General features: G+C 25.8%; 5 protein-coding genes across 5 annotated transcripts; 2 read left to right on the top strand and 3 right to left on the bottom strand.

The window, feature by feature from the left end:
• Nucleotides 1-17: 17 nt before the first annotated feature.
• cgd8_4830 (extracellular protein with a signal peptide, kazal domain and mucin like low complexity repeats) lies at nucleotides 18-1445 on the bottom strand (the record flags this gene model as incomplete). Its single annotated transcript, XM_627367.1, has 1 exon — nucleotides 18-1445. One exon carries the CDS (start codon nucleotides 1443-1445, stop codon nucleotides 18-20), a length of 1428 nt encoding a protein of 475 aa, XP_627367.1.
• A 1019-nt stretch (nucleotides 1446-2464) lies between these two features.
• cgd8_4820 (hypothetical protein) lies at nucleotides 2465-2989 on the top strand (the record flags this gene model as incomplete). The annotated part of the gene is made up of 1 exon (XM_627366.1): nucleotides 2465-2989. The coding sequence occupies one exon, from the start codon at nucleotides 2465-2467 to the stop codon at nucleotides 2987-2989; it is 525 nt and encodes a 174-aa protein (XP_627366.1).
• A 1148-nt stretch (nucleotides 2990-4137) lies between these two features.
• Nucleotides 4138-6426, bottom strand: cgd8_4810 (RNA pol II carboxy terminal domain phosphatase of the HAD superfamily with a BRCT domain at the C-terminus; the record flags this gene model as incomplete). Its single annotated transcript, XM_627365.1, has 1 exon — nucleotides 4138-6426. The coding sequence occupies one exon, from the start codon at nucleotides 6424-6426 to the stop codon at nucleotides 4138-4140; it is 2289 nt and encodes a 762-aa protein (XP_627365.1).
• Nucleotides 6427-7927: 1501 nt separating this feature from the next.
• Nucleotides 7928-10270, bottom strand: cgd8_4800 (SSM4 like ring finger with a forkhead associated (FHA) domain (apicomplexan-specific architecture); the record flags this gene model as incomplete). The annotated part of the gene is made up of 1 exon (XM_627364.1): nucleotides 7928-10270. The coding sequence occupies one exon, from the start codon at nucleotides 10268-10270 to the stop codon at nucleotides 7928-7930; it is 2343 nt and encodes a 780-aa protein (XP_627364.1).
• A 2507-nt stretch (nucleotides 10271-12777) lies between these two features.
• Nucleotides 12778-13323, top strand: cgd8_4790 (proteolipid subunit of the vacuolar ATpase; the record flags this gene model as incomplete). The annotated part of the gene is made up of 1 exon (XM_627363.1): nucleotides 12778-13323. The coding sequence occupies one exon, from the start codon at nucleotides 12778-12780 to the stop codon at nucleotides 13321-13323; it is 546 nt and encodes a 181-aa protein (XP_627363.1).
• Nucleotides 13324-13911: the final 588 nt, after the last annotated feature.

The raw sequence follows: 13911 nt of genomic DNA, 5'->3' as shown, positions 1-13911 counted from the left end.
ATCTTAATATTAAAGATTTAATTAATATTTTCAATTTCATTTTCTACTTGCTCCTTAATATTCTTTGTAATATTATTTATTGTATTTCCAATTCCTTTAAAAATATCAGTTGTATTAAATCTACCATTAACCAATTTATTAAATTTAGAATCTGTTAATAAAGAAGTACCATTAATATTTAAACCACTATTTGTGCCATTAATAGCAGTCGTATTACTAATATTATTATTATCCAATGTTGATGAAGTTAAATTTCTCAAAGATTGAAAATTTGGATTAGATATTAAATTTTCACCATTTAATGTAATATTTCTACTTGTAATTTTTTCTGTAATATTACTTAATGAACCATTTGTTAAATTTGTAATATTGGGTAAATTAAATGATTCTGTTGATGTAATATTTGAAAGTAAATTCTTACTTTCTTTTCCATTTGGTAATTTTACTATTTGTGAAACTCCATCTACTAATAATATATTACTAGAATTCTTTCCTGGCGTATATGGAATAGTCTTTACCATACCCTCAATTGTTGTTCTTGCATCATCCAAATTATTTAATCCCAATGCTGCTGATGATGATGTTGTTGGTGATGAACCACTAACTCCAGATCCACTTAGTGCTGATTGTATAGTCTTAGTTACCTGTGCTATTACTCCACTTGCTCCTTGTTCTAAACTTGGAATCTCTATTAATTTTCTTGAAGATTTTGTTGAAGTAGCAATGGTAGTTGTAGATGTTGGCAAAGCAGATGTAGAAGCAGATGTAGATGTAGATGTAGATGTAGATGCAGATGTGGATGTAGATGTAGATGTAGGCTCAATATCTGATGTAATAGTCGATGACGTGGATGTGGATGTGGATGTGTATTCTGATGTTGATTCAGATGAAGAATCTGATTCAAAATTTGTACTTGTATTTTCAGTTGTTGAAGTTGATGTTGATGTAGTAGTAGTAGTAGTAGTTGAAGTTGAAGTTGAAGTTGAAGTCGTTTTCAAAACTTGTGGTGGAATTGGTGGTATTCCAAATATTGGAAGATTAAAGTTTGGTAATTTTATTAATGGTACAGAATCTAAAGTAGATGATATCATTTCTGCTGTTCCCTTTGTTATATTACCAAATGTTTGATATGTTGAATCTATTGCATTCATACTTTCTACCATACCTTTCTGTGCTAAATGTGTTAAATGTATTAATAAATCTGGACATGTTACATTTGCTACCAATTGAAGATCTCTATTCATACATTTTGCTACTCCAAATAAACATAAATTCTCATAAGTTTCTGCATCTGTTGCACATACTGGAGCATATTCTCTTGGACATGTAATATGACATGGATTTGCTTGTTGGGTTATTTTATCACCAAATTGTCTAAATATACCACTTGCTGAAGCTCCAACTAATAATGTTGCTAAACTCAATATATTCCTTTTAATAAACATTTCTCCACTATTATATTTATATTTATTGATGCGTTTGATGTAATTATTACTATTTGAGTTATATATCTCAAATTTGTTTCCCTTTTAATTTAATTTTATCTTAAATTAATAATTAATAATCTTATGATGCATTTTAATACACTTTATTTATTATATAAGTATTTCTTATTGAGACAAACTATTAATTATAAACGGTATGTCTTCTTTTTTATACTTTATTTTATACACGAATACGAGCACATATTATATTATAAATTTGTCATCTCCCACAATATATAATATAAAATATTCCTTCACACATCACCCCTCAACTCAGAATTTCAATATTAAAAAAAAAAAACAAAATAAATGCATGCATTATCTGCACCTTTATGCGCCACATGCACTGCATGCATTTATTTGTCCACATAGAAAATTTTTTTGCCAAATCAATATTTATTTACTGATAACGATAATAAAATCAATTCAATATATGTGAGAATGTATTTTATCTATTTATTTGTTTTTTTAAAGTATTATTAGTTTTATGTTATAATTATAAGTAAAAATTTTATGTTTTATTTTTAAATATTTCACATTTATTATATTCTATTGCTAATTTAAAAAAATTATCATATATTTAGTTATTAATAATAAATTTTTATGAATATAAAAGTTTTGGCGGTAATATACCCAAAATAAATATTATTTTTTATTAATTATAATAAATGAAAAAACACGAGAATTTCACAAATTGACAAAAGAAAAGTAAGGAAAAAAAGAAAACAATTATTTTTTTTTCAAATATATGGAAGAAGTAAGTTAAGTATTTTCATATTAATATATGCAAAGTTTGAATCAATATATAATTATTTCTTCTTTATATCTATTAATATATTGTTTTAATATATTCTTGTTTTGTAATAAATATTTAATTATTTCTATTTATTATTTTAAATATTAATCAATAATTACAATAGAAAAAATATATTCAAGTAATTCCAGAATCTGTAGCTTCTATTGGAAGACTACTAAAAGATATGAAAGTAGAATCTTATGATCCAAGAATTATTGATCAATTATTAAATACTGCATTCGGTAAGTTTTATTTTTCAATCACTATAAAATATCATAATTTACATAATTATTATGTTCATCTGAAAAAAAAATTAGCATTTAGCCAAGATTTGATCATTAAATCTAATGAATATGCAAGAATAGATTCAAGAACAAATATTCAAGAATGTGATGCTAAAATTGCTATTTCAGAATACTATGAAACAATTACAGCCAGTCAAAATTCAAATATAGCAAATAAAATGGTATCTAGTGAAATTAACTCTTTACCTTTACCTACGTTTCCAAATAAAGGCGTTTCAAAAATTTGGTTACCAACAGAATATGAAATGTCAATTACTCCAAATTGGAGTCAAGATATAAATAATGTTAATAGAATGAATGATTCAGAAACTGAAAAAATGAATCAAGATAGTGATATAGATTTAGGCCAAGATATTGATGACGATGATGATGATGATGAAGATCTTGATTGCAATAATAATTAAATTATCTTAAATTCAAACTTTTAATTCTTTTCAATTCAATACTACTTTCTAATGAAAGATAGCAACAGTGACATATTGTATATTCTGAATCTATAATGTATAATATCATTTTATCATTATTATTAATATTAATGTTATTCATTGAATTTTAATTATTTTCATGTTTAATAATTTAATTAATTTTTTTCTTTTAATAAATTAAATTACTTACCTTTAAGCTTACACAATACTTGAATATTAGACTGTTTAGGCTTATCGCATCTAAAACATCTTTTTTTTTGTTTTGTTTTTAGATATTAAATTTTAACATTAATTTATATTTAATATTTTTTTTTGGAATGATTTTTGTTGAATTCTTTAAAATAATTCAACAAAATTTCATAATCCAAATTCTCATCATTCAAAACTTACAAAAAATGAAATAACTTATTCTTGTTAACTTTAAATTTTAAACCTTCCAAATTCTTATCCAGTTCATCTTTTTGATTTGGTGGAAACTTCTTTAATTGCTTTATTGCCAAATTCTTCTCCCTAGTACTGCTTGTAGACTTTTTCAATATCTTAACCAATTCTGACTTGGATAACTGCTTACTATTTCCTGACATTTATAACCATTTATATTTATTCCAGTCTTTCTTATTCCAATTTTATTATTATTATTATTATTAATTACTATAGAAATATTTATTTAATGGCGCCATTTTCCGCATGCGAAAGCAAAAATAAAATTGCTATTTTATTTCTAAATGTAAAGTCATTCTTATTTACACATAATATTTCTTAATTATCCCTTAGTATTAAATCATAAATCAAGAATTTTTATCTAGTCTAGTAAATCATTCATAAATAACAATATTGTATTATAGACTTTAATTGAAATTTTATATGAAGAACTAGATGCTATTTCATATTTTCAGTGTATTAAATTGAGGAAAAGAAACAAAAATTGAGCCCGCCATTCTAAGAAATGACAATAAATGAGAGTCATCAGTAATTATCTAATATTCTGATGTCAAAGTGAATTCTAATTCTGAAATTTTTTCAAATTAAGAATTCTTTGAGTAATTAGAATCTGAAATATATAGATTTTCGTCATTATCATCATTATCGTAATCATTGTATTTATCATCATCATCTCCATCTTCATCTTAATCATCATCATCATCTTCTTCTTCTTCGCCATCATCATCTTCTTCTCCCATAGAAAATGAGATATCGTTAAAAGCTTCTTCCCAAAGTTGTTCCTTAAGTGATTCGCTTGTATTTGTAGAATAAAGATAGGAATAACTGTAATTATCAAAGTCAAAGTAGTCTGGAGATTCTTTATCTTTCAAATTTAAACTTTCAAAAGGGGAATAATAATCTGAATTAACAGGATCACAAAATAATGGATTATTTATATTAATCTTTAAAGGGCTAATCCATGTATAAATAATAGTTTCAAGCCATAAAATATTAATACATGGAATTCCTTTTTCTTTTGCATGATGATACTTTTCTGTAAATAATTGTTCACATATACAGTGAGTAGCAATTAATTTCTCTGAGTAATTCTTTGTATTATTATCCAATATACTTGAACCAAAATATCTACACCATTTATATAAATCTGAATCTACAAAGTTATAAAAGAATTTATTATTGAAACCAGTAAATTGTAAATTACAATCTTTAAGTACTCCTCTTCTCATAATCTTAATAATATTGGAAATATTTGGTGCATCTCTATAAATTATATAAACCAATGAATCTTCATCATGAAATTCTCCTTTTTTACTTAAAGTTAAATCAAATTCTTTAAAATATGCATCGTGTAAAGCTATTAATAACTTTTGGAATATCAATAACTGATAATCTTTTTCTGATCTAATGATTTCTTTGATAATATCAATACAAGATTGTTCCTTTGTTATTTCTTTATCAATTTTATTTTGATCTATTTCATCCTTTTCTTTACAATCATTCTCAGATATTTGATCATTTCTAGTTCTTTTCTTTTTTATTAATTGACTCCATTTATTGTTTGTTCTAATTTGTGAAATATATCTAGAAAAACTAGATGAATCATTTGGAATTGAATTACTTGGAAAAAAATTATATGGATAAACTTTTAATAATGAATTAATATCAGTCCAAGCTTGTTCAATATCATCCAAAATGACTAAAGTACGATGATCATATGGAAATAAAGTATTTAAACTTTTAATTGAAGTCTCTTTAAATCCATTATTTCTATAAAATATTCTCTTTGAATGGAAAAAACGTAATTCTGGATCCAAAATTCGAAGTGAAGTATATGCATGATATTCTGTTCCCATAGTATACATATAGATTTCATATTTATCTTTAGAAAGAGTTCTCAACATATTAATTACACCAGGTCTTAATTTATAATATCCAAAACTCCAATTTGAGCTATTTCTAGATTGTCTTTCTATTCCAGAATTTAAAGAATTGCCAAATGGAATACAAAATATCAAACTTTCTAATAATTTAAAATAAATTTCAATATTTGAATCTGTATCATTATTATAATGAGGAAAATGATCAATTCCTTTTGGAAGTAATTCATTACTTTGTGGTTTATTTCCAAGCATTACAACACTACCATAATACTTATTATAAATTTCTTCAGTAATTTCATTTTCCATAATTTCTTTAATTTCAATAAATTCATCATTTTTTTTAATTTCTGGTAAAGTTGAAGATGCATGTATTAATGTATTATCCAAATCTAAAACTAAGCTTAACTTTCTCTTTATATATAATAGTTCAAATATAAAAGATTTTTCTTGTTCATCTACATAATTCTTATTAAATTTAATATCATTATTATTTGAAAGAAAACCTGCATTTATTAACATTCTTTCATTTCTATCATTTTCATGATAGTTACCTGTTTTATGATCACGTCTACTTATATTAGTAGATTCAATTTCTGCTATCTCATTATTGTTATTTCCAGCTTTAACTCTTTTAATTGATTTATTATTATTAGAAAATTCACTTTTTCCTTCGAGTATAAATCCGCATTCTACACATATATTACTTAAAAATGTAGTATGATCACATAAATAATAACCAAAATAATATCTATTATTATGACTATTTGGATTTTCTTGTTTAATATATAAAATTGATTTCTCAAAACTTTCATTCGTTAAATCTTTAATTTCAAATTCTGAAATATGTTCATTATTATTTTGTTTTATTACTGAAATGATTTCACATATTTTTGGAGTTAAACAACTTGATATTTTTCCATGACATATTGATTTAATTCTTGTAACTAATTGACCATTATTCAAATCTGAAATATCTAAAATAACTTCTCCAGGTTTTATTTTATCATTTAAATACTTTTTCCATTCTATTTTAACTGGATTCTTAAATATTTCAGTTAAACATTTAATTTGTATTTTCTCATCCTCACTCATATCAAGTTATTATATTGATTATATACCTATATTAATATTAGGAATAATAATAATTAGTTTAATTTAATCTTTATTATTTAAAAGAATGATCTAAATCTTGTCTTGTATATTAATTTATAAATACTTGAATAAAATTTAATCAAATTACTTAATTCTACTAGCAAAATTTTAACCTATATTTTTACAATTATCTTATTTATTACATATTACTTTCTTAAGATCTTGTAATTCTTTTTTTTATTTACTTTTTTTCCTCACCCCTTCTTATTCTTCTCTATTTCTTTATTTCTCTCACAAAATATTTATGTTTAACATTATTATAAATTTAAATATATAAATTTCTTTCATACTTATATTATTAAAGTATATTTTTTATTATATTTAATTAATAATACCGGTACCTTACGTGGGGCGGCGGTAAAACCACGTATTTAAATATAAAGTATAAAACTAGAAAAAAAAGAAAAATTAATAAATTTGATTAAACTTGGGTTTAAATATAAAAAATGATAATTATTTTGATATATTTTAATAAAGAGTAGTATTTATATTTTTGGAAAATTACTAAATTAGTTAGAAATAGATTTCTAAATGTCAATTTTTAAATATTAAATCAGTAAAAAAAAATAAAAAATTTAACTTTTCTATATTCGTTAATTCCATTATGAACAAAAAAATTGTCAAAGAATAAGCATTTTGAAGATGTACAAATATTTCTAAAAATTACAAAAAAAGACTTAATAGAAACAAAATCATCTTCTATTTATAGTTTTCACAAACATAATTTTCCAAAATGCATGTGGCGCTCAAATTGAACTTATATATGCATGCAAACATGCAGGCGCCCATTTAAATAAGTATTTGAATATATTACAAAAATTAAAGAAAATTAAATTAATAGAAAAATTAGTATTAGTTATTAAACTAGAGGTAAGATCTCAAACCAAAAATGTATCCGTCGGTATAATTCAATTAGCAATAAAGCTGGATTGTAGTGGAAACATAGGCAAGTGGCTTGACCAAAGGTTCTTCAACAAGCGTTGAAATTAATACTGTAATTGTGTCAAAGATTAGAAATATTAGAAAATTTTATATATATTTATAAGTATATATTAATAATAATAACAATAACAATAATAACAATAATAATCTAATATTAGTGATAATATAGTGAAGATAAAACTGTTTTCTTTTTTTTTTTATTTTTATTGGCTTGGATCTGATATTTTTATATAAGTATATAAGGGGGATGCCTGAGTCTTTGAATATTGATTAACAGCATACTTCAGTAAAGAGTCAATTCCTGTTGACAACTCGTGGGCATTACTCGAAAATACATCACTCGNGACTGCTAATACCTACTTTATCAACACATCTTGGAACATGGCTGGAAATCTTTTTTTACACCCAAATAGTCTTTATGTATTAAAAGAAAAATATATTAATGGCATCCGATACCTTATTATATTTGGATAGTGTAGTTCTGATTTGTATAAATAGGTCAAGTTGATTGATTTTTTTCAATCCAAAATGTTAAAGATGAACAAGGTAACCGTAATGAAGTCTTGTTACTAATTCTGTGGTTGCTTTTACAGTGGTTAATGTTATTGTAAATGAGAGAGTTCATATTTTTGGAGCAGTCCAAGAAATGATCTGAATCTTTAGAAGGAGGGGCCACAAAACCACCATCACCAAAGGTTTCAGAAACTAGTAATTTTCCACTTCTATAGATGTTATTTTTTGATTCTTTAATTTCTAAGTAATCTTGTTCAGATTGCTTCTTTTTTTCATCTCCAAAAAATTCTATCTTATTTTGAATATTAATATTCTCCAGTTTTAACCCATTAATTGATTGAATACCATTGTTTTTAACTTCTACTCCTTTATTTGCTATCTCTTCAAGAGAATGAGTAGGAATAGTAGAGGTAGAAAGTTGAGTATAGGTAGATAGTAGAGATGAACAAGATGATGAAGAAGATGATGATGATGAACAAGATGACGATGTTGATGATAGTGGTGATAAAGAGGAAACCAAAGATGACAAAAACGTTGATTTATCTTCAGAAACATTCTGAATAGCTCCTTTTCTAATATTTGTATTATCGTTTTCTTGGCCACTTTTTGTGTCAGATTCTTGAATATCCAAAAAAGAAGGAATATTCTGAGAATGTTCAATTACTTTGGAAAGTGTAGCAGGAGCTGCTAATCTTAAATTTTGGCTCATTTTATTATGTAAGCAATGGAAATCACCTTGAGAATTCTGATGATTCATACCATTTACATCCGAGTTTGCATTTAAGCCACTAGATCTTCGGTTTACTCCAGATACACCACCATTACCACTTCCATTATTTCCACTAGCTCCTCCATTTTGGTTATTATTTTGCTCAGGATCTAAAAGGAAATCTGGAGAATTGCTCACAGGTAACTCTTTTATACCAATACTAGGAGAACATGGCTCTTCTGAAAGTCTCAAATTAACTACAGTCCTTCCTACTTGGAGAGCTAAATTATGACAATTATCTATGGCTTGTGGTCTCCTGACTGAAACAAGAGTACCAAATTTGGAATCATGATCTTCAAGCATGAAGTTATCATTTCTATATCTAATAGTTGCATGATATCTAGATATACTTACATCAGAAATTCTTACATCTGATTCATGACCTCTACCAAGTTTCAAATCCTTCTTTTCAGCCATACTTACTACATGCACTCCTCTATGAACATTCCCATAAATATTCTCCAAAACAATAAATGGAGGTTTAGCTTGAGGTACTTTAACAATATTGACTCTAGAGCCTTTAATAGAAGCTGAAGAAGGAAGAGGACTCTTACAAAGCTCACATTGTAACTGCCTAAAGAAGAAGGTATCTCCGGACCCATTTTCGTTGGCCAGATTGAGCCTTCCATTAATCCAATGTCTTAAACATTCTAAATGAACAAACTTAATAGATCCTCTGCACTGACATGGACAAAGCAAAGGATCATCTTCTTGCTCTCCTTCAGTGAGACAAATTCTGCATTGCATTGTTATAGATTCCTCTAAAGTTGGCTCAATAATATTTGTTTCCATTTCATCAAGCCTAAGCTCTGGAATTTGATCTTCATTTTTAACCAATTGTTTAACACGTAATTTAAATCTTCCTAGCTTAACCATATCGTTTTGTTGTAAAGCATATGATTTACTAGGCAGATCTCGAACAATTAACCAAACCTTCTTAGGAATTAGCTGCCTTTCACTACACGCTCCCAAACTTCTATCTGCAGGAAAAGCTACAAATTTCCCATCTGAAGTGGTTTTTATAGATAATAAATAGTCTCCTTGTGTTGGAAGCTCTTCCTCATCACCAACAATCATACATTCTGTATTTTGTCGAAAGATTTTGCTATTTTTACTCACAAGAAACTTTTTATTATTAATATGTTGTGCTTCATAATCAAAAAGTTCATGCGAATCTCTAGACCATGTTGTTGTTTCTATAATTAAACTTTGTCCTCCTTCTTCTAAAAGTGGATTTGGTAAATTCTCAATACTATTTCCTGAAGAAGAAGAAGTTGTTGTTGTTCCTCCTCTTGCTATTCTTATTAGAGATGGATCAGTTCCCTCCCCTATTTGAGTAACTTGGTTAGTTTGATTAGTTTGAATATATCCATGTGTATGGCCTTGAGTATGATTTTGGCTTTGGCCTTGTCCAAATACTATAAGACTCGGAACTCTCATTGAAGGATAGTCTTGTAGGAGATCAGAATTCTGTCTAACATCTACTTGAGTGATGGTATTATCTCTTGTAGGGCTATCTTCTCGCATTTCTATACTTGAATTAACCCTTTCAAGGCTCATCTCGATGATACTAATTCAGCCAAACCTTTTATTATTCACAATTTATAGAATAAACGACAGAAGAATTGGATTATTATATTAGATAAAAGAAGTAAAATCTCTCTTTAAGGCAAATAATATTATCAAACTGTAAGTTATCCAAACCTTTCAGTTGTTACTAGTGCCTTAAAGACCAGAAACCCCTATTATTTCAAAATCTTATCAAGAATAAATATAACTTCCAATCTTTAGCTCTGTGATTTATTTAGTGGTACAACAAAACCTTGACTATATGTATTTTAATTCCCGTATCCAAGAAGATTTCGAAAACAAACCTTCCAAGATGTTTTTTTAACCCTTCCTTCACTCTCACACTCTTTCTATTTATCTCTCTTTCTCACTCACTCACTCTCTCTCTCTCTCTCTCTCTCACTCTCAATTATACCAATCACTCAAACTTTGACTTTTACAATCAAAATACATAAATATATTTACTTCTATTTACCTATCAGAGTTTACTTAAACTTTGAATTGGAAGTTTTATGGAAACCAACTAGAGATTTTGTATCAATATTATCTTCTTGATAGTTATTTTCTCTTAATTTTTTTTTTAATACAAATTACTCTACCTAGCTTCCTTTTTTCCTTCCCTTTCCTTTATTAGCAAAATATATATATTTTTAAGAACTTTAATTTAACATTCAGATAATTCCTTGCCCGGCTTTTTTATTCAAATTCTCCAGGCTTTGTACATACAAAAGTCGTGTTCCTAACTCCTTTGCTTATCTCATAAGCTCTTATCCTATTCACTAATTACAAAGCTCTTCTATCACAGATTTTGATATTTCTAGCTTTTGCTATTATTCTCCGAGAGGGGGAATTCTTAAATGCCTTTCATTATATTAAATAAAAATATTTTCTAATTTGTGTGTTCAGATTTTGGCGCCTTCCCAAAGTCACGAGCAGTTAAAAATTTATATTATAGGAGGGGTTCTGGTAAGCGCCATATAAGGTGGGGTTGAATAATTAAATATTAATTGATTTGGGGTAAAATAATAAAATGATTAGTGATAATGAGAGAATTTAATATTGAATAAGTTATTAAAAATTTATTTAAATTTGGTTTTAATTATTTATTTTTTAAATAGATTTTCAATATTGAATTATGTAATGTTATCTGATGAAACTATAATAGTTAAGTTGGTGGCAACAATATTAATGCATGCATTAATATGTAATTATTAAATGACATAATTTCGAATGATAATAATTACTAATATTTAAATAGATAATAAATTGTAAATAAGTAGATGAATATATATATATATACATGCTTATCTATATTTTTAATATTATTAAATGTAAGATATTATGTTGTTAATTATTGAAATATATGAAAGATTTAGTGAATATAATATCTAACAGGCATATTTCCTATTTTGTTCTTTTTTTCTCTCTTCATTTAACTAAATCTATTTTCTTCATTCACTTCCTACTAGTTCCTAGTTATATATTTGAATGTAATATGCATGATCCACTTTTCTTTTTTCTTCCACTTTCAAAATATCGTATATATATAGTTCTTGAATAATCTCAAACGAATCTGATACAAAAATAAAAACTGAGAATTGATATTGAGTTCAAAGAGAGGAAAGAGAAAAAAGTACGAGCAATGTTAAAATCGCAATATTATTGTATTATTAGAGGTATTAAAGTAGTAATGGTGGTAATAATGCTTGTTGGCTTTGCAGTGGTATTAGTAGTATTAGTTCTAGTATTTATGGCAGTATAAGTGGTAGTATTGGTAGTATTTGTAGTAGTAGTAGCAGCCTCAAATTATATAATTAAAGATATAATTGATATTAACATATACTTTAGATCTCATTTTCCTTAAACTTGATAATTTCTTAAAGAGACAGCTTATCTAGATATTCAAACTCTAATAGTTTAAGAGTTTAGGTACAATTATATAAATAACTAATAGTGAGAAACTAAAAATCGAACTTTAAGAGTAGTGTTTGTACTGTGTGAAAATTATGAATTTATTTTAATTAAAACAACTTTTTTTAACACTTCACAATCAACTATTAAATAAATGACAATTATTAGACAATGGCGGGAAAATCAGGCGGGAACTTTGTGTTTGCATTGATTATAATATAGGAATAAATTAATGTAATGGATAAACTAAATAAATATTAGTGAAGCCATTACTGAATTAATTAAAATAAGATTGGGAGCAAAAAGGAAAAAAAAAAAGAAAATAATTTAACTTAAAGTTTCTCAATTAAATTAAGAGGAGATTAAGTAAATTAATAAGCAGAATTGATTAGCTTTCCATATTAATTTTCAAGGACCACGAATATCTTGATTATACTTCAAGATTAAAAATTTATATTGAAAATAATAGTAATTAATAGACAAGATTGTGAAACTAATCAAAACATTATCTTATTTTTTTTTATAAATAAATATAAAAATATATATTATATTGTATTATATTATAGTGGTAAATTTTAAGAGATAAGATGGCATATCAAACATATTCAGAGATTTTCTTATCAATTCCTCCATTACATTTTGCATATCTTGGAGTAGTATTATGCATAGTTCTTTCAACATTTGGAGCAGGCTGGGGTATTTTCACAACTGGTAATTCTTTAGTTGGAGCAGCTCTTAGATCTCCAAGAATTCGTTCAAAGAATTTGATTTCAGTAATTTTTTGTGAAGCTACTGCAATTTATGGTGTAATTGCAACATTTTTATTAATGTCTAAAATAAGATCACTTCCGGATATTGATATAATTTCTGGTCAACCAAAGGATGCTTGGGAGGTACAGATAGTCAAATCTTCATGGATTTTGCTCTGTTCTGGACTAACAATTGGTTTATCAAATTTATTTTCTGGTATTAGTGTTGGAATTACTGGTAGTTCAACAGCTCTTGCTGATGCTCAAAGAGGAGAATTATTTTCTAAGATGTTGGTTGTTGAAATTTTTGCCGGTGCTTTGGGTTTATTTGGAATGATTGTTGGTTTTTATCAACTTTCGCTTGCTGACTTCCCTTCAAAATAAATGTTTTATTTTGATGATTTTTATTTAATATTTAGCAATCACTAATGATTGTTAACATTTTTATTATTAGTTGTAACTTTTTATATTGATTCAATTGACTTTTTTTTTTTTCTTTTAATATTCCTTCATTTCATTATTGTTCTTTAAATTTGAAGTAAATTATTAACTTTTTCTTAATAAATAAAAGCAAAAAGGAAAATTCTAAAATAAAAAAACTTTTTTTGAAGAAAAATATGTATTAATAGTGCTAAAATTATTGAGTATTAATATTAAGTAAAGAAATAAAGAATTTCTTTATTAAATAAAAATCTTAGAAAAAATTATTATGTAATTTTTAAAGAAAACAAAAATAATATTTGCTAAAAAGAATAATTATAGTATTTATAATGATTTTGATTTTAGAAATGATAATATTACTTGAAGTAATATTAAAATAAATTATTGAGCTGAATTATACTTATTATTTTTTTCTTATATAACCAAGTTAAATAATATCTTAATATTCCTTCATAATAGGTGGCATCTTCTCTTCAAATCTAGTTGGAGTATCAGTATCAATAGTTAATCCAACAATAAAAATAATCAACA

This window comes from Cryptosporidium parvum, chromosome 8, assembly GCF_000165345.1.
Source record: "Cryptosporidium parvum Iowa II chromosome 8, whole genome shotgun sequence".
NCBI classification, from domain to species: domain Eukaryota; phylum Apicomplexa; class Conoidasida; order Eucoccidiorida; family Cryptosporidiidae; genus Cryptosporidium; species Cryptosporidium parvum.
Note: the sequence above shows the minus strand (reverse complement) of the source record. Positions and strands in the feature narration are given on the sequence as shown.